The sequence below is a fragment of the Catharus ustulatus genome, chromosome 16 (assembly GCF_009819885.2).
Source record: "Catharus ustulatus isolate bCatUst1 chromosome 16, bCatUst1.pri.v2, whole genome shotgun sequence".
NCBI lineage: Eukaryota > Metazoa > Chordata > Aves > Passeriformes > Turdidae > Catharus > Catharus ustulatus.
Genome location: NC_046236.1, coordinates 2,845,710 through 2,866,282, shown reverse-complemented (window position 1 = coordinate 2,866,282; position 20,573 = coordinate 2,845,710). Strand labels below are relative to the sequence as shown.

General features: G+C 49.6%; 1 protein-coding gene across 4 annotated transcripts; it reads right to left on the bottom strand.

Moving 5' to 3' along the window:
* Positions 1 to 45: 45 nt before the first annotated feature.
* FAM234A (family with sequence similarity 234 member A) lies at positions 46 to 20,459 on the bottom strand. 4 transcript variants are annotated; one of them, XM_033074109.1, is made up of 12 exons: positions 20,413 to 20,459; positions 14,094 to 14,396; positions 12,970 to 13,086; positions 12,468 to 12,671; positions 8,783 to 8,913; positions 5,800 to 5,929; positions 5,190 to 5,337; positions 4,769 to 4,909; positions 4,335 to 4,413; positions 3,759 to 3,911; positions 2,863 to 2,965; positions 46 to 2,720 (listed from the first exon to the last, which is right to left on the bottom strand). In XM_033074109.1, exons 2-12 carry the CDS (start codon positions 14,350 to 14,352, stop codon positions 2,509 to 2,511), a joined length of 1,677 nt encoding a protein of 558 aa, XP_032930000.1. In that variant the 5' UTR covers positions 14,353 to 14,396; positions 20,413 to 20,459; the 3' UTR covers positions 46 to 2,508. The 4 variants fall into 4 exon arrangements, with proteins under 4 accessions (XP_032930000.1, XP_032929999.1, XP_032930001.1 ...); XM_033074108.1 differs by lacking the exon at positions 20,413 to 20,459 and adding an exon at positions 17,365 to 20,092; XM_033074110.1 differs by lacking the exon at positions 20,413 to 20,459 and adding an exon at positions 19,696 to 20,092.
* Between the last annotated feature and the right edge of the window lie 114 nt (positions 20,460 to 20,573).

The following is a 20,573-nucleotide window of genomic DNA, read 5'->3' as shown; positions in this document are numbered from 1 at the left end:
AATCCCACAGTCTTTGGTAACCTCCAACATCAAAGCAGGGCACCATTTACAAACAATGCAAAAGAGGGTTTATTGAAACCATTCCGGTCAGAGCAAGTCCTGTACGGCACAATTTGCAATAAGTTAAAGAACCAAACCAAACAGTCTCAGTGTTAAAAACCACACTAACACATAACACAGTGATATAGCCATTGCCACCCAGCTGAGTTATTGAATCAAGGCACAAAATCATTCATTAAATACTGCAAAAAAACAATTACACAGGAAATAAGCTGGAAAACAGACTGGTTTTGTTAAGAAGGTGCTGGTTTGGCATTGATGCGTTTAATTGAGCTGCCATGGGCAAAATCTGCATTTCTGAACCGTCTGGAAACATTACTGGACAACTTAAAGCCAGAAAAGCCCCCCAAAGCTCAAAATCCAGCTCTCCTCAAGGAACATTCAGTTTGCCTGAAGGGAAGATCAGGTCTGGGTAGGGATCTGAGGAGGGAGAGTGCAGTGAGAATACAGCCCAGGCACCTTGCTCCCAGCCAGGGGAATCTCAGCAGGAAATAATATACATCCAGCACTCAGGCTGGACTACAGTGCATCCCGGGGGTCCCCTGCCCTGGGCCCTGCCCCAGCTGGCTGAAGGGCAGCCTCAATCCAGCCCTCTTACAGCTACAACACTGGCACAGGGACCTGGGGGGCTGTCAGGCCTAAGGTGCTGAAAAAAGAGGAAACCCAAGGGGGGAGACACAGCTGGGGAGCCTTCCTGCACTCCTTGACTCCCTCAGAAAAGCTGGGAAGAGAGGCAGAGAGGCTGCCTTACCATTTTGAGCCCAGGGTGCTTTGAAGGTTGTGGAGCACTCAGCAGAGAGCATCCCTGGCTTCCTGCCCAGCCAGGACACCCCAGGACTGGCTCCCTTGACTGCCCAGGATATGGGTCATGGGGCAGAGGGTCATAGGGCACCCTTTAGGCAGCCACTGGTCAGCTGGAAGCAGGAGGTGTCCAGGCAGCCCAGCTCCCTGTGCTGACAGCCTGGGAGGGGTGGGGCTGTGGTGTGAGCTGGTGACAGCAACTGCCCAGTGGCACATTTGGGATCAGCAGAGGCTGAAGGGAAGAGCTGATGCCTGATGCTGCACATTCCCATCCTACAGTGTTTCTACACATCCCCCAGTGTCAGACTCAGCAAGGGAGGGAGGCACTGGCCAAACCCCCTCCAGCACTGCAGAGCTTGAGAGGTTATTTTTAGGCTATTTTTATTTTCAGGACTGAGCAGCTGGGTCAAACCGTTTTCAAGGCTCTGCACCTTGTTTCTACAGCCTTCACTGGCACCCATCAGGCAGAGCAAACACCTTATGGTGCTACATGAATCTCCAGGAGAAACCTGGACAGCAACTTGTCCCATCCTCTCAGGATACCAGGCTGGGCAGAGAGAAAAGTGATCAAGGATCCTCACCCAACATCACTTCAATTCCAAGGGCAGGGAGGCGGCACAGAGCTCCTGCCCACCTCCTGGCAGCAGGGACAGTGTTTGGAGAAGGCTCCTCAGCAGCTGCAAGGCTGAATGAGCAGGGTGCTGGCACTGCCACTGGGTACAGGGCTTCCCAGAGCAGCACTCCCAGCTCTCAGAAAAGGTTAAAGTGCAATTCTACCCAAGCCAGATCCTCAGGTTCCTTAAACCTGGAGAGGTGGTGGTGGTACCTCCAGAGACCAGCCAGCCTGGGCTTAGGGTGGATCTCACCAGGTGAGCAGACTGAGGGAAGGGAGGAACATTGATGCATCCATCAGGGGGGAGACCAGCTCCCTCTTAGTGTCACCAACACTGCACAGCCTGGCTGGGAAGGAAGCAGCAGAGGACCCAGATACAGGTAGGCTGGTGACTGCAGAGTAGGATATGTGGGGCTGTTCTGGGAAGAAAAGGCCATTTGCTAAGCAGAACAACACTTTAACCTGTGCTTTGCTGGGCCAAGTGACACCAGACACACCACAGCCATGGCTGGGGTCACCACACACCCCCACCACTACTGAAGCAGGGCCCAATTCCAGGAGAGGGTAATTGCAAATCAACCTGCAGCCAAGCACCTCTTCCCAGCCAGGAGAGCTGACTCAGAAAGGAAATCTAATACCACACAGAGAATTCCACTTCTCAGACATCCAACTCCACTTCTCAGACATCCCAGAAATCATCAACTCTGGCATCTCAGCAAGTACAAGTTTTCCTCCAGACACACTCCTGAGTCAGCACAGTTCTTCAGGCACACAGGGATGGAGGGAAAGCCTCCTCCCTGAGCTGATGACACTTCAGTGGTGGCCAAGCACTGAAGTCCCATCAGCTGTGAGGACGCACACTCTGGCAGCTGTCCCCACAGCCTGGGTGTCCCTGGACACTGGGGGTGCTTCCCTGCCAGCCACTTTTTGGTTTGCAGATCAAGAAAGGCAACTTCCCACTGGAATCCAGGCTCTGGGCTTGTTGAGAGCACCGCTGCAGAGCAGAGGCAGCCTCTCCCCGCTCCTCGGCAAGCTCAGTCTCGGCTCTGGAATCGCATCCTGTGCAGGCGGTCCCGGATGTGCTGCTCGTCATCCCCGGCCATGTGGCGCAGCCAGATCACCTTGCTCACTGAGATATCCTCCTTCAGCTTCCTCTTCATCAGGGACACGGGGCCTGGCCCCTCACTGGGCTGGGGGCCCCGCAGCAGCACATAGCAGGCGTGACGGCTCCGCTCAAACAGCGCTGCTGCAACACGGAGCACATGGAAACCCAGCCTCAGCCTCGTGTGCCTGGACTGGCCAGCAGACCCAACACCACCCACAGGGGCCAGGAGGGACCAGTGTCCTCCTGCAGCTCCTTGCTGGAGGGCTGGAAGGAGAGGACTCACCAGTGAACGCAACGATTTGGTCTGTGCTGTTGCGGAGCTCCAACAGGACATGAGTGTAGGAAGGATGGAAAAGGTACAGCTTCTGGAGAGGAGCTGTGTGTCTCTGCAACCAACAGAACACACTGTCAGGGCACAGACTCACGTGTTTTCCCAAAGACAACACCAGCACCAGGCTCAGCTATTACTCACACTTGACAGGACACACTCAGCCACACTTGTCCATGTCAGCCCAGCTCATCCTGACTGATGACATTAGGACAAGTGCTGGGATTTTGCTTACTGGTCTCCTTCCCACCCCAAGCTTCCTGCAAATAGCTGGCCTGTCTGCTGCAGGCAGGAGACAGATTTTTGCCTCAGGGCTGGCAGGGTGAGCAAGGAAAGCAGAAGAAGCTCAGCTGGTGCTTCTGAGACTCAAACTGTCATCAGTGCTGCCTGTCACTGCCCCAAGGGCTCTGCAAGCAGCTGAGCTGTGCACCAAGGCTGCCAGAGGCTGCCTGAGGCACAGAGAGGATATTCATGTGGCCACAAAGATCACTGCATGCACTGCTGCCATGGCAGGCTACCAGGGAAACAGCAGTAATTCCACAGGTACCAAGCCAGAAGCCTCCCACCTCACTTCCAGTGTCACACCAAGGCAGGGCAGTGACTTTGCTCACAGAGCCACCAAGTTCCTTTTCTCTACATAACCAGGCTGAGGATGACAAAAGCTGCCAGTGCCACCAGCACCTGCAGGGACACACCTACAGACACTGACCCCACACCCAGTGCATGAGGCTGCAGTGTCAGTGGCACAGATAGACGGGAATACCAACACTGTGACAAAGTGGTAACTCCTCCCAATTCTGGCACAAAGCCTGGAGAAGAGCAGCCCTCAGCACCTGAGCAGCATCACTCACTGTCTCATTGCCCAGCTCCTGGTAGTCTCCCCACATGAGGAAGGCAGAGCGGTGATCCGCAGTTGGAAGTGTGGCTGGGCCAGGGCTCCCTGCCCTTGAGTTCAGCTTCAGCTCCCACTGGACTGCTCCAGATTCACTCTGAACAATCAGGATCTAGCAGAGAAGAATGAAAAGGAAGTCATGACAAAGGCATCTAACAAACCATGAGAGAGAAGTCAGGTCAGCTGTCTCTCCTCTCACTGTCTATGGGAACAAGTATGTGACATGGGAAGATGAGGAAATAACTTGAAGCAGGGCATCACAGAGCTGTGAGACCTGGGGTTGGCCATGTTAGAGTAAAATCGTAAGTTTTGCAGCTACTTCAAGAGATTCAAATTCTGTCATTGAAGCCTCTTACTGAGAAGAGAATTAAAGTGCCTGAGCTGGCTTCAATGACCTGCTGAAAGAGATCCTTTTGCAGCTTAAATCATCCTAAAATCAGCCAGAGGGAACACATCCCACCAGCTGTCCTTGATTCATTCCTGCTTGAGCTGTGACATACAGAGAAATGGGAAGCTAAAAGAAGAAATTTCAAACCTGCTTCCTGTTGGGTCCAATTTCACTCTCCAGGATAATACCATGGTCATCAGGCTTGTAGTAACCAAGCAGCGGATCACTGGGGGAGAGAAAGAGCAGGGACAGATCTGAACCCATCCTGATGGTTGCACATACTTTGCTTTCCCATTTGCCTCTATCCCCCCACAACTGCCCTGGTAAGAGACCTGACTGCCACAACATTGGTTTGGCCTGGTACCACCCCAACTCTGAGCCCAGTCACATCACAGCAGGCACAGAATGAGGAATCAAAGCTCTGAGCTCCTCCATCCTGAAGCAGCTCTCAGCATTTGAGGGGACACAACACAATGAGCAAGATCAAGATATGATCCAGGCCAAAAAAAAAGCATCTGCCAGGACACTGCTGTTGCTGGGAACCTGGAAATGCCACATCTAGCCCACACTGAGAACAATACCTCAAAAGATGGGACACATTGAGGGTCCACATAGTGTGGAGATCTTTTGTGTTGATCAGTGTAGCCATCTCTGAGTTCACAACCAAGATGTGGTCTCGTGAGTGCCCAGGTACTCTTGCCAGGTAGTGAATGTCTCCAAACCTGAACAAGGACAGAGAAATGATTAACCTTTTTAGACCATGGATGGTTTTACTGTGACATCTGGAGTTCTTTCCCTGCACAGCAAATCCACACAGGAAACCCTTTCCCTGCTTTTCTGTGAACCCCTGATGAAGCCATTAACACCAACCCTTTTCCTGAGCTTTGGATGTGCTCCTAATCGAAAAGTCAATAGCCAGGCGAGAACAAAGTCCCACCAGGCCATCCTGTCAGGAACACCAGCACCCTCCACTCCACCAGCCTCCAAGACATAACCCCCCACCTGAGAAGGGACAGAAGCTCTAAGCGGTGCGTGGCATCATCGATGTGCTTCTCCCAGTGAGAATCTGGCTGGAAGTCGGAAAGATTCATTTCCGTCTCAACTACTGCACTGCCCAGATCTTTCAGGGAATATGCATAGAGAGACTTCTCTGTGTAAAAATAAATAATAAAAAAATTTAAAAAGCAAGAATGAGTGAGATAAGTTATCCTGCCCTTGCTCTGAACTCCATGATTTTCCAGATCTGTCAGATCAACTATATTTTTAGGGCTTGCATCATAGAGTTGTAGTGGTATTTTGAGACTCAAGCCTGCTATTGAATGCTTTTAACATTTTATCTGTTCATAATCCAAGTGTTCCACAGTAATCATTTGCTATAAATGACTGCCTAATCCTTACGTGCTTGACATTTGTTAAATAAAATCACTACAGTACATAACAAACAGCAGTTTAAGCAGAAGTCCCCCCCTTCTCTTGGCCCTGAACAGCTCTTTGACTAAGTTAAAGCTCCACACAGCTTGTAAGAACACAAAACACATTCTCAGATGATGTTTACTAATCCTGCTCTCAGTTACAATCACTGCTTCAGACTGAGTTCCAGGCAGAGCTGTACCTGTGTAGAAAAGGAAGTAGGAGGAGGAGCGCAGGTCCAGTGTGACGTAGCGAGCGTTGCCATCCACGCTCAAGGTACCAGTGGAGCCAATCCGCTGGCCAGTTTTTGCTGAATGGATGAAGAACTTAACCTAAGCAGGGAAGGGATTAAAGACAAAAACCAACAAGGTTAAAGCTGGCACCGAACAGCTACTGAATGGGAGCAGCACAGGATGGAAAGTCTCTCCCGGTTTTGGAGGAGTGGGCATGAGTTCAGTGACCACTCTGCTTCAAATTCCTCTGGAAGTTTGAAAATCACTTCCAGCACAGCCACCTGCTCTGAGAATTTGCTATCTCTGTCCCCCACCCTCCTTAGACTGGGACTGTGGAACAGCAGCCCCAGCTCTGTAAGGACAGCAAAGATCCATTCAAGCCTAAGATGGAGATGACCTAATGTCAGCAACAAAGCAGCATATGGACATGGGAAACTCGGCTTCACATGGCAGCTCTGCTTAATGTTTTAAGTGCCCTAATCTACTCCTCCTTAGGCTCATGTGAGTCCAAGAAGATAAAAGAGCTGATAGGTTTCTTTCTACTCTTTGTGCAGGGTAACAAAATCCACTAAAAACATTTCATCTAGGAGAATAAAGGTTAAAGTCAGGATCAGATCTAAATGTCTGAGCAACAGTCAAAGTCTGGGGAGTGCAATGGACTTTAGGGACAAGTGAAACATCTGACCAAGACAAACATATCAGAGCCGCTGAGTCAGGCAGGAACCTTTCCCTCTGCCTTGAAAGTGAGGGACTGGAAAAACAAAGGAAATTTGCTGCTCTCAAAGCAAATCTGGAGTCTGGCAGGTGAAAAAGGGATAGAGTTGGCTGGGGAGAATGAGAACGCAACTGCAGAGGGACAGCAACAGATGCACCAGCTATTCCCAGCCTCCTGCACTGGGAGGAGACACACACCAGCTCTGGAAGATCAGCCACACCTTTACTGGCAAGCACTGGTCCAGTGGCTGCCCTGGGACAGTGACAGCCAGGGGTATTTAGACAGGCAGTGAAAAGTACATTTTCCTCACTGCACTACCAAGCCCTCTGTGTTGCCACAGGAGATGGATAACAAAAACTGGCACGTTTTCTGGGATGTGTTTGTGCTGAAGCTTGCAGCAGGTAGCGGTCAATGGGACTCTCTGGAAATGCTGCTATCTAACCCCCTGCACACAGATCCTTCCACAGACTGCTCACAGCTCTGTCCTTTCAACTGCAGCCCTTGATAGCAGCAAAGCTCCTTTACTTGAGTGCTGAATCTCCCTTTTGACCAGCCCTTTCCAAGCTGCAGAGCTCCACTCCAGCTCCTACATTTGCGTGATTTCTCAAAAGAGAACATACTTTTCCTTAAGTTGGCACAGTGCTTGCCAAATCCAGAGGGAGGAAGGGATTTCATACCAAGATAGCAAGAGAGCTTAAATGGAGAACAGATCAAAAGGCAGTCTTGCAGAACAGAGACTACATTCAAACTTTCCTTGGCCGCCTAAGATTAAAAAAACAAAAGTCTTGAGATAACTGGGATAGCAAAAACAACGAGGAAAGAAAACAGAGAAAACTGTAGGAGGTGGAGAAGATAGAATTTCTGATGACTCTGGCAATAACAATGCCTTGGACAGCAAAACCCTATTTTCTTCTGGAGGACATTGGCCAAGAAGGCCAATGGCACCTGGCCTGTACCAGCCATAGGGTGGCCAGCAGGGCCAAGGAAGTGCTTCTGCCCTTGTACTGGGCATTGGTGAGGCCACACCTCAACTGCTGTGTCCAGCTCTGGGCCCCTCAATTCCAAAAGGACACTGAGGTGCTGGAGTAGGTCCAGGGAAGGGAACGGAGCTGGGGAAAGGTCTGGAGCACATGTCCTGTGAGGTGGAACTGAGGGAGTTGGGGGGGATCAGCCTGGAGAAAAGGAGACTCAGTGGGGATCTTCTCTCCATAACTCCCTGATGGCACAGGGAAGCCAGGTGGGAGTCAGCTCCCAGGGAGAAAGGGACAGACAAGGGGAAATGGCCTCAAGCTCTGCCAGGTGAGATTCAGGTTGGACATCAGGAGGAATTCCTCCCCAGAAAAGGTTGTTAAACATTGTAAGAGGCAGCTTAGCGAGGTGGTGCAGTCACCACTGTGGGAGGTGTTCAAGGAAAGCCTGGACTCTGGGCTGGGTGATTAAGTGGGGATTGGTCACAGGTTGGACCTGATGATCTCAGAGGTCTTTTCCAACCTTAATGATTCCATGGCTCTGGTATGAGGACATGGGGCTCCCACTGCTCCCATCAGACCCACAGGGAGCTGTAACTTGTGTGCTTTGAACAGGACAGACTGGGCATGCAGACAATGCTGTGGTACTCCATCATGGATTTAGATGTTTTGGTAGAAAAATTGTTCTAGCTACTTGACTTTTCCCCTCTCAGGAATGGGAGAAGCAATATTTGGAGGGAGATAACACAACCAGTAGCTGTTTCACTAAATGAATTCAGATCAGAATTAACCAGCATAGCGACACTGGGAAGAGCAGTGCAAAGCAGGCCACAGGCAGAGAGAGGGAAGGGATCAGAAAAGGGCAGTGCTGGTACAAAAGCACTGACTGTCAGCTGTGCTTTGATCTAAGAGCCAAAGCTGTCGGGGTTTGTTCACTTCCACTTCTCTAAGCAGAGAAGCAGAAAACTGCAAGCTCATCTTGCCCCAGCTCACTCCCCAGACAGCACAAGAACATGCAGTGAGGAGAGCACACTGAAAAGGGGGAGGGATTACTGGACAGCTCTTTATTTTATTTTATTTTTTTAAACCATAAAACATTTGTGCTGATTTGGGAGTACATCTCTAAAGGGTGGGAAAGAACCCATCCCAAATCCACAGAAACCAGAGGCCTCTGGACACTTCCTCTGAGACTACAAGGTGGAAATAAACAGCATTCCTGCCATCCCCTGTGGCAGCCACTCGGGTTATCAGAGCTTCACGATGACATACCTGGCCTTCTGTAGCGATAAACATTATCAGGTCCTGAATTCCATCTTCATCCAGATCTGGAACCACTGACAAAGGAGTCAGCAAAGTATAATTAGCTCCAAAGTCATGGGATCGCCTCCACAGAACTTGCCCTGGAACACAGAGGGAAGCAGTCATTAAAAGGCATCTTAGGTTGGAAGGTTATTAATGCTCCTGTTGCAGCCCATGGGCACCACAAACCAGCCACATTTATGCTCATTATGGGGTACTTCCTCCTTGCCTTTCTGCATTCCCAATGAATTCCAGTATCCACCATTCCATCTTACACTGGAAAGCAATCCTAGCTGCCTGCAGGAATGCACCCTGGCACAAAGAACAGATTGCTTCCCTTGCACCTTTGGTTAACAAGCTTCCCAGCATGTTCATGGCATGGAGAACCCTTTGTTGTGATCCAAATCCTTGCTGCTGTGCACTTAAATCTGCACAGACATTTTGGGACCATAAAGCAGATGAATTCTGACCAGTGTTGCTGCAACTCCTGGCAGAACCTTCTCGGCTGCAACTTGCCTCCTGCAGATGTTCCTGCAGAGGCTTCCTCACTGACATGACTAGCCACAGCTCAGGCCACATCCCACCTCTCCCTTGTCTGAAGAACACACACAGCCCAAACTTGTTTGTAAACTGAGGTAACAAAGCTTTGCTTTTTAAAAAACAGGGGGTGGTTGGTGTGGGTTTCTCTTCAATGGCTCCAGACCAGTTGAGTGGCTCTATCCATCCACTGTGCAAGGCTGTAGGCCACTTTCCAGTCACTGACCAGTGGAATCTGCAGTGGAATCTGGCAGGGAGGACACTGCTGGGGGGTTTTCTTTCTAATGAACATGTCAGTGTCTCATTAGGTGCTCCCAGGGCAAATGTTTACCCTCCCCTTTACCCAGCATCACACACAGCAATTATCATTTCAGGAATGCAAAGTAATCATCTGCTTTTTGTCAGGAAGGCAGCTGGACTGAAAGCCACAGAATTACTACTTGATGCTGTCTGCAATAATTTAAGGCAGGCTGTATTTCTAGTAGGATTGTTCCAAAGCTTTTACTGCAACGCTGAAAAAAACACTTGGATTTGTTACTATGACAACAGATGTGAAATGAAGAGAGCAGATTTTCCAGTTTCCTTAGGAAATTATGGGAAGGCAAAGAATTTTGTCCTCGAAGAAAATAAGGAGGCAGAGGAAGAAGAAAAGTTTCAAATTACCACATTCTAGCTTCAGGACTGTTGAAAAGTACAAGAGTAAGACCAAGCTAATGAAATTCCCCTGTCAGTGCAGAAGGCTCTAATCTTTGCTGGTTAAACAGCAGACAGACTTTGGGAGAAAATATCTTATTCTCCTAAATGAACAGTCTGAGTTAAGTGAAGCAGGTGATACTGGATTCAACACCAAGCACTTGAGAAGTTTTCCATGCTCTAACCCAGCCCCCAGAGGCACAGAAACCAGGCCTCTCCTGCTCCATCAGCAGGAGATGGAACTGTCACGTCTGACACCCACAGTGCCACGGCGCTTCCTCAGAGCCTGGGGTCATGGCACCAGAGCAGTAAGAGGAGCCAAGATGGAAATTAGGCAAGTGCCTAGACTGCAAATCTAACCTGGTTGAAAGGGTTGGACATTTTTGGTCTGGAAGGAATAATAAAATCAGAACTCAGAAGACTGAGTTCAGGTTTTGCTTCATGCAGACGGAGAGGACACAGAGACTCTTCTCCCTGTCAGACATTTTCCAGGTTGGAGTTCTGGTTTATTTATTTAGTGACTTCTCACACAGAAGCATCCATCATCAAAGGGCACCATCCATCATGGCTCCCTTTCTGCCAAACCCCTCAGGAGACCAGAACCACCCGTAGGGCTCACAGTTCAGGCTGCTGGAGGATCAGTCAAGAGAGAAGGTATAACAAAACTCTTACTCCTGTCCTCTTCCTTGAGACTCTGCCTCGGGCTATGGCAGAGATGGAATAATACACAGCTACAAAGACTTTTGCTTTGACCTGGAACAGTTAATCTTAAGATCCTGTGTGTCCCAGTTTGCTGGTAAGATAAACATGCAGGAATGTCAGATGTCCCACACAAACAGGAGCATGCACTCCTACACTTCCCATCCTCAGGTCATTTCTTGTAGCAATGAAGAAAGCAGGACTTAACACAACTTCAACTGATAAAAAAACACTAACTTGATCAGCATTGAAAGATCAAAACCACACCAGACACATTCAGATGATAATCTGCCTATCTCTCCTTCAATCTTCCTACAGGCAGGGGCTAGACAGCCTGAGAGCCCTGGAATCTCACCAAATCCTCCATAATGATGAATCATTAACAGCTAAAGATTGTGCTGGCTACTGTTTTTAGCACACTGTGATGTAAGTTAGACTCTGCCTCTTTGAATACATTTAGCCTATTTAAACACATTTTATTCCGATCTGCCCTCCTAACCCCCAGTCAACTAAGCTCAGAAACCATTTTTAACCTACTTAACAGCAAAAAGGCATCAAATACATTAACTCCTGGGTTATTCACTTTTCTATCTGATGCATTTTTCTTCTCTTGCTTTGAAGTTATCTATGGAATGTTTTCTTTGCTGTATTGCTGTGACCTGTAGCTTAGCCTGGCTCCTTCTCTCCACACTTGCCTTTATGCCTGTCTTTAGCTACAAGCCTTTGGCTCCACAGCCAACTTTCTACACTTTGACCTGAAAGCAACTACCTCATTAATAGTCTAAAAATAACCTGTGCTGAAGCCTATACATGAGGGAAACGGTGTTAAGATGTCTCTGTTGGCACAGAAACCTTCTAGCTCTGTGTGTATCTAAACTTCTATCTATACACTGGAAATTAAAAGCTACACCAGATTTTCCTCAGATTCCTTAGAGCTGTACCTCTTTATTTCTTTTTTTCCAATATTTGGAAAACAGAGTGTGAAGGGTTTAATACCAGATACAAAGGATGTGATCCTAGGGAGAATATGTATTGTTTAGACCTTTGAAACAGTCACCTCCAAAATGGAAATGTATTTTAGGCTTCACCAGCAAGGAGGGTTCAAGGTGCAGCAGATGATCACTGTTCCTAAAGTAGAACAGGCACTCCTTACCCCCACCCACATTAGGCAAGATGATGAGATGAATTTCTCCACCTCTAAGTTTAGAAAGGAAGAAACCTCTCCAGAGGAACTAGGCAGAATTGTAGACTACTGAAACAGACTGGTAAGCACTTATCCTAAGTGCTCTCCTCGACAAGCTTAAGATCACAAATGCCTGGAACTCCCACTCCTCCTGCCACAGCAGGCACTCCTGGCACGCACACACAAATAACTGGGAAACGTTGCAGGTGCCGGTTTGCGTCTAACCCTGGAGAGTACAAAGTAACATTCACAGCTAGTGACTGCTCCTCCTGTTTCAAAAGCTGTTGGAACACTGGTATTACGAAACAGAGGCTGGCACAAACCCCCAGCAGAGCCCAGCCTTTGGAACAGCCAGGCTCAGAGCACGCGCTCCTCAACGCCCAGCAAGTGACTCTGGCAAGGTTTCCGAGATAATAAACACCCAGTGCCCATTGTTCATGTACCAGCCACTCATGTCACACTGACATTCCCCCTGGAGGCCACCAGGTGAGGAAAGCAAGCAGCCCGTCCCCTGTGTGGCAGCAGAGCTCTGCTGGCACTCACCTGTCCGTAGGTCGAGTGCTGTAAGGGACAGTGACTTCTCCACCACGAAGCAGCCCGGGGTTACTGCTGTGCCAGTTGTTGCTGTGCCCAGCAGAAGGACGCCACACTGCAGCCACTGCACGTCCTGTGCTGCAGGGCTCTCCCAGAGCACGCTGCCGTTCGTGCCAGACACGGCAGACACGAAGGCACAGGGAGACGGCAGCCCTGGGGAGGAGAGGTATCACAGGGAGCTGCCTCTGCACCCACCTTTGCTGCCCTGCACCCACCTTTGCTGCCTCTGCACCCACCTTTGCTGCCCTGTACCCACCTTTGCTGCCCTGCACCCACCTTTGCTGCCCTGCACCCACCTTTGCTGCCTCTGCACCCACCTTTGCTGCCCTGCACCACCCAGGAGCTGGGACTCACCCAGCCCCTCTCCACACCCAGTATTCTCTCCCAGTCACTAACTGGAACTAGAAGAGAAAGGACAAGCCTCACTAGAAGGTGTTTTTGAATCAGGTACCTCCATCCTGACAGGACATGTTGAAGCTGTTGCTGCCATTGCTGGATTGAAAAGCAAAGAGTACATCTTGTACTCTGTCTTCATTCACATCTTCTATAGCAAGGAATGGGTAGGGCACTGCAATAGAACACAAACCAGGCTCTGGTGAGGATTTTCTTAGCCCACAGCAGACAAAGTTGGAGCAAAACACAAATTCTTAGAGACCTACTCACTGCCTCCATCCTGGACAGTGTAACATCAGGACAAATTGGATTAATTTAAAAAAAACATGTACACAAATACCAAGGACAGGAAGTTAGTGCCAAACAATTTTTAAAATTTGCTATTCCCCAGAGGATTTGTCTTTTTCAAGAAGCAAGCAGCCAGAATTTGAACTATGCTGAACAAAGAACAATTCTGGTCTTGGAGTGGGGCTGCTATTCTTAAAGTATAAAGAAGCCTCACCCAAGCCCCTCAAAACCCAGATTCTCCATCTTTCTATCAGGTTAAAGCAGCTTTCTTGAGCTCAGAGTAGCAGAACCTGGGATGTCTGCAGCACCACATACAGCTCAGTCCCTGCTGTGAGCACTATCTCTGCATTTACAGCACATCCAGCACAACCCACTGCACACAAGATTAAAGAAAAGCTCTCCCAGAAGCAATTGCTGAGCCACTGGGGAGCAGGACCCAGGCTAAAGAGCCAACTAAAGCAACCAGAATAAAAATAGCTATAGTAACTATAGAGCAATTTATTAAAAAAACAAGATGGAATTACTCTTCTCCCCTTCCTGTTGGCCATGGAGAAAAGGGAGAAAGTCAAAGTGACAGAGGAAAAAATGTCTAACTGCCTCCAACCTCAGCTCGAACTCCAAGCACCCTTTCTTCTTTCTTTTTTTTTTTTGGTGAAGAAACCAGCCTGCTACCTTGTTACCACTTCAGAGCAGCATCTAATTTCTCTACAAGATCCTGTAAACACCTCCTGGAAGGCCATTTATGATGGGCCATTGCTTATCCAGGTCAGGTATTCACAGCTCTGGCTCCCAAGGGCTGCATCCCTCCAGGTCTAGCTCCACATTTTGCCAAATTCACGGCACAGAAAGGAAAAGGACTCTTGGTAATTATTTATTCTGCTGCAGAAAGCTCACCTGCATTGTTGTAGTATTGGAACCATGTTCTTTCTGAAACTGGCCTCTCTGGGCAGGGAATGATGAAGGAGAAAGCAAACACAATGATCAGGCAGAGGAACAGGGAGATGAAGAAGGCAGCAGTGCGCCACCGGGACAGCCGGGACAGCCCTGAGGATTTGACAATCCTTCTCTCCACAAAATGTTCATGGTTCTCCTGAGCTTTTACATCCTCAGTCTTCAGAGGGTGGATCTCAGCTTCTGAGTCCTTGTTATCCATCACAGCTCATTCATCTGTATTCAGACACTCTTCTCGTCCTTCACCTGTGACAACAGAAAAAGATGTTAAAATACATTTTGAAATATATTTTTAAAACACAAATTAAAATACTCTGTTACTACCTGATATTCACACTGGAAACATTTAATGGGCGGTGAGCAAACCACGGTATTGTCACAGAGCTGGATACAACACACTGCTGGTGCCGGAGGTCTCCCACACAGAGCAATGGAGAGAGTCTGTGGAATGCAGGAACAGCACCAATTCTTCTCCAGAGGAGGAAACCAATTCTGCTAGAGCTGGACAAAGAAGGCTATAGACCCCACGCAGAAAGGACTGACTGATCTGCAGGTCTCCCTCAAAAAAAGCTTCTTTTGTTACAAAGACTTCTTGCCACCTCCTGTGTATGTCAGCCTGACTCCCAGCTGGAGAGGTGAAAGGAAACACTTGTGACCTTTACATCCCAACATAAGTCTGTTCTCTACTGCAAAGTGCACTTGAGCTTCCCCAGGAGAGAGAGAAGGAAACACCAGCATGTTCTGTATAGGAGCAAACCAAAGCTATTCAACACCTTCTTACATGAGAAACCACTGGGTAAGTTCAGCAACCCAGCCCTGCAGAAAGCAAGAGTGATGACTTCCCTCCTCAGAGAAAAAACAAGGCAGAAGTTGAGACTAAAATCAGGCAAATTTGGTTTAATCAGACTGGAACAGCTAACAACTGCTATTTTAGCTTCTCCTGCTACAAATCATAACCTTGGGCTACAACTACAGAGGGGTTCTGTGATAATTTGTTATGAAAAGGTGGGGGAAAGAGCCCTAGTCAGTTAGAGGAGCTAAGTCATTACCCTCAACAAAATCCGTGTTTTATACAGATTCTCTGATAGTGCTTCTTTAAAAAAATACCACAAGGGAAGAAATAAAGAATAACACATTCCAGTAGGCTTGGAAAAAGCTGCTTGACAGTGTTATTAAAAGTCATATCAGAACAAATAACCACGACAACCAAGCCAATTTTCCATGACTGTGCCCCAGCAGTCACATGTCTGGGTTGTCCACTGCAGCCATTTACTTCCCCAGCAGAAAAGAGCTTAAAGTCAGCACCAACACAGTGCAGAGAGCCTGGGATTTCAACTCCAACAGCAACAGGGTTCACTGTGTCTCACATTTCTACCCAAGCTCATTTACAGTTCTGTGAAACACAAGCTGAGTCACCCTGAGAGGCTCAGCCCCTTCGGGCAGCTGTGGCTCCCCAGGCTGTCCCTGTCCCACTGTAGAGGCCTCTTCTCTTCTGGACACAAATCACAGGGGGACAGCTCCATGGCAAGGCTGTCCTGAGCACAGAATCAGCAGGTCAGCCTGGCACTGTCAACCCTTTAACCTCAGAGCCTGCTGGACTCAGAAGCACTCGCTCCAGCCCGAGCACTCTGGCATTTGTTCTATATCAAGCACAGGATCTCACTCCTGTACCTGATGTAGAATATTTTAATAGATAAATTATAGATATTTTGTAAATAATTTAATTCAACCTGCACAATACCATGCAAAACAATCAATAATGCAGAAGTTGCACCTTATTCCAAAGATCTTACTTCAAGGATTTCATCTGCCCTTCTCATCAGTCCAGCAGCCACACCAGGGACACCTACAGGAGGCTGGTTGTTCCCAGACCAACAGCAGGCACCTGATGGGTAGGAAGGCTCCTGATGGAAAGGGGAACAACACATCAAGTGGTGCTTTCAGCCTCTGCCCCGAGCTGAGCATTGCCCTTTTACTGCACCAGGCATGAGCGGGTTCAAGGTACAAGGCTCCAGGCACAGCTGAGCAGATGATTCACTGGCATGGAGCAGCCATGGCCACAGTGATGGGGACAGTGGCAGGTGAGTTATGTAACTTCTGCTGTGCTGGGGCAGGTAGCTGGTGTGTCCCTGGAGTGCCCATTTCCAGCAGCATGGAGAGGGGGATCTCAAAACCAGCACCCACAGCACAGGCTGCAACAGGGCTCCAGCACAATGCCACTGAGCTCTCCAGCAGAGCCTCCACAACCTCCCAGTATAGAGCTGGGAAAGACCCAGGGCATACCAGCACCTGTGAGAATTCCCAAAAGGAACCAAACCCAGGTTTCTCCCCTCTTCATCCAAAAGGGACACCACCTAACACAGCTCTGATGGCATATTTTTATGACTCACTATAAATCTCACCACTGTCATCTAGATTGGGATGGGAACAATAAAGAAGCAGTAATTATCCTGACAACCCCAGTAATTCCCCTCTTTTTTCAGCAATGACCCTACAGAGCCACTGAGCACAAAGAGCCCTCAATGCCTTTAAAGCAATTCTCTCTCTTTTCTTTCAGGGTTTGAATAATGCCCTTTGCACCCCTGCCAGAGCAGAGGCGGTGCCAGAATGAGGACCACGAAGGTCAATGGCAAAGACTCCAACAATGCAGGAAATCCCAGTGCCCGCTGCTGCCAAAATACACGCTGGCAGCAACTGCAATGGCCTGAGCTGGGAACAACAAAGAGGGCTGGTAATCAGTTTAATTGAAGACAAGCAGAAAATGATAGCCTGCATCTGAGATGGTTTTACTGTCCTCTAGCAGCCGACATCTTGTCTCCTGCTGGAAGAGGACACAAAATAATTCAGCTGGGAAGTTCAATGCATCCAGGCACCTTTCAAGGGAGCAGGCAGTGACAGGATTCTGTGTTGCTGCAGTGTAACACACCACATGCAGTAGATCTAGGGATGGGAGTAAACATAGGAGAAAGACCTTGAAGAATGAGAAATAATTAGAAAACACACACAACAAACACAAACTGAACCCACACAGGCCAGGGAGTGAAGCAGCACAGCCAGGATCTGCATCTCAGACTCCAGGGCTCCCAAGCTTTAAAGGTTGCTTCCTACAGCCACAGATGAGTTGGGAGCAGCTCCCCAGCCCAAGCTGAGGGGGAATGAACATCCCTTCCTGTACCACAGTAATAACAGGGACAGGACAAACAGCTTTACTCACCTTCACTGTCCTGTTTCCTGAAGCCACAGCCCAGGTTTACAGATCTGATCTGCCTCAAACCAGCAACGCTTGCACAGCTAAACCCAAGGGACAAACCATCAGCAGCAGTCAGACAGAACTGCCTGACAAGCAGAGAGAGCCACAGTCAGGTGGATGAAGACTGGTGACAGAAACCATTTAAAGATCTGTGTACTGGAAAGGTTTAACTCATTTTCCACTCATAAAACACCAAACCACACATATGGAATGTCACCAGGCACCAGTCCTTCCCAGAAAATTTCTAGCAATGTACCGTAACTTAGATTTGATGTTCAACACATTTTTATCTTCCACAGAATGATGAAATCAGGTTCTGACTGGACATTTTAGAAACAGCATTTTGTTGGTTTGGTTCTGTTTGGTTGGTTAATTTAAGCACCTCAGAGGTTTCCTTCCTGTCAGCCAGAAATTGTTGAAGCCCCAAGCTGCAATCAATAAAGACAAACCAGCCAGGTTTTGCTCTGAATAAGATACAACATTCCCATCACAGCTATTTCCCATGAGCAGACTGTTAGGTTTTGATCCCATGCACAGTGTGACACTGGAGCAAACTCACTGGGCAGTCACCTGCTGTGACAGTTTCAGGTCATTTGTTCCTTTTTCTGCAGTCCCACTTACATCAGGACAAGAAGAAATCACATGTAAGATTTCCCAGAATGAGCTTTGCTCTCCCAAAGATACTCAGGCTGCATGCTGCACACAGTCTTATCATTTTGCTGGGTCATCTGCAGCTCACAGCTCTTTCCTGGCATCAGGTCACAGCCAAGGGCTGGCCAGGGACACTGACCCCAGGAGACCAACCCTATCTGACACTGGGGCTCCCCTGCTCCTGGCCATGTCCCTAAGGCCTTTCTAAGGACACAGTTTGAAATCCAAACCCCACCAATGAGACTCGTGTGGCTCTGGCACAGGTTTCCCAGAGAATCTGTGGCTCCCCCATCCCTGGAAGCGTCCAAGGCCAGGTAGGACGGGCCTTGGAGCAACCTGGGATAGGTGGAAGGTGTCCCTGCTCATGGCATGGAGAGGAATGAGATGAGGTCCCTTCTAAATCAAACCATTCTGAGATTCTCGTGCTGGAGCTGTCCTCAGGTTCTTCAGAAACGACATTTAACCCTCCAGTGCAGACAAAGAACGTGCCACAGAGCACTCACAGCAAGGGAATTTGAAACTCCTCCAGAGCACTTGCAATGTGATACATCTGCCATTTGTAGGAGAAAACTCTTATCCAGGGCAGTTTTCACTACAGAGAGGAGTTCAAATACAGAAATACAAACAGTTTAGGGAAGAGCAAAACAAAACCCAGTATTGTTTCCATGAAAGCAATGGGAAGATCAAAACTCTAAGATGAAGAACAGCATTAAAGTTGCATGGAACTGATTACAGGTCAGGCCAGTAATAACAACTGAGCTGGAGAAACACCATTTATCATCCCTGGGCTTACAAGCTCCACAGCAACCAAGCCACTCCTCTCACCAGCTGCTGCAGATCCTTTGTCCCAACTCCAAGGGTAGTTGCCAGTGGGGCCCTTGAGCCTCCCACATCACAGACACCCCCACCCCACTGTGACACCCCCTCCTCACCCACAGGGCTCCTCTCTCACCTCAGAAGGACGGTGACATCCCTCACTGCCACAGACTGAGTGCACAAGGGACTCTGGAGAGATCTCTGTGCATGAAAATCCCTTGGAAAAGGCTGTGGGTTTCATATGGGTTTATTCAAAAGACAAAAAAAATACATTTTTTAGGTGGGACACTCACTCCACAGGTCAGAATTCAATGAGTGATTTATGCCAGCATGAAAGAAGTGTTCAAAGGCCAGGCTGGATGGGGCTTGGAGCAACCTGGTCTAATAGGAGGTGTCCTTGTCCATGGGGCAAGATAATCTTTATGGTCCTTTCTAACCAAAACCATTCCATGATTCTATGAAACAATGGCCTTCCTCCAAATGCTGTTGTCCTTCATAGCCACATTCAAGAGAAACCACTTTTCTCCCCCAAGAAGTGGAATTTTTCTTTCTCTCACTTAAACACACACAGAGCAAAGCTCCCTCACAAGCCACTCCACCCACACATGCATCCCTGGGGAGCTTCCAAATTCCACAGGCAGCCCAATCCTGCCCTGGTACCGGGAAGGGCTAGCTCCAGTCCCTCCCTGCAGGACAGGCTGCCCCTCTAGCTCCCAGCCGTTACGCAAGATGTTTTTGCCTTACAAAAAAAAGAGAAGAGGCTGGAAATGAGGTCGGAGTTGAACACATTGCAGAATTTTTCTTTCGGCAAGAAGCCCTGTTACTCACGCCTGCAAACCACGCTTGTGGGCTCCCGAGGGAAAGAGCAACAGGACTTTAACCCTCTCCAGGAATAGCGCTGAGGTTCTGGGTGTGCTGAGCTCCGCAGAGGTGAGGGGCTTGCTTTGCATGAAGCTCAGACCCGCAGTCCCAGGTGCTGCGTGAGCAACTCCCCAGGCCCCCTCGCAGCCGCCAGCCTCGGGATAAAGGATCTCGGATCAAAGGGAGCAGCCTGGGGTTTGGGAAAAAGGAATAAATTCCTTCCCAGGCTTCTCACTATGGTTTGGGAGCACTTCCTGAGCTGCCCAAGGCGGACAGCAAACCCCGCCGGGGCAGCGGGGAAAGCCGCAGGGCTGGGCTGGAAGGGCTGACAGCCACGGGCTCTCACCGGCCCGGCCAGCGCGGGCACAGCGCGGGCACAGCGCGGCCCGACAACGGCCCCGCCCGCGGGGGCACCGACCCCAGCGCTGTCAATGCCAGCCCCAAGCTCCCGGAGCCGGCGGCAGCGCGCGGGCAGCGGGGACGCTTCGGCAGCCGGCTCCGTTCCCCGAACGCCCCCTCAGAAAGCGAAGGCGCAGCCCAGGGACAAGGCCGTGTTCTCGGGGCGCACCCACGGAGGGCGACAGGAGCCCCTCTTGCGCCGGGAACGGCCCAGAGAACCCCTCGCCCCGCCCGGGAGCCCCCGCGGCCCCGGCCCGGCCCCCGCCCGCCCCGCTCCACACTCACCCCGCGCCGCCGCCGCCGCCGTCACTTCCGTCTCCATCCCCCGCCGCACGGCGGAAGTGACGTCACGGCGCAGGGAGCGCTTCCGCCCGGTATGGCGGGCCCGGCCCGGCCGGTTTCGGCGGCGGCGCGGGCGGAGAACCCGCAAGAACGAGTCCGGGCAG

Excerpts from the sequence above, each read along its gene's own strand:
- FAM234A (XM_033074109.1), bottom strand. The coding sequence starts at position 14,352 with ATGGATAACAAGGACTCAGAAGCTGAGATCCACCCTCTGAAGACTGAG. Across the intron at positions 5,338-5,799 it reads CTACTTCCTTTTCTACACAG|AGAAGTCTCTCTATGCATAT; the intron begins GTACAGCTCTGC and ends ATTTTTACACAG. Across the intron at positions 2,966-3,758 it reads AGGAGCTGGGCAATGAGACA|AGACACACAGCTCCTCTCCA; the intron begins GTGAGTGATGCT and ends TGTTGGTTGCAG.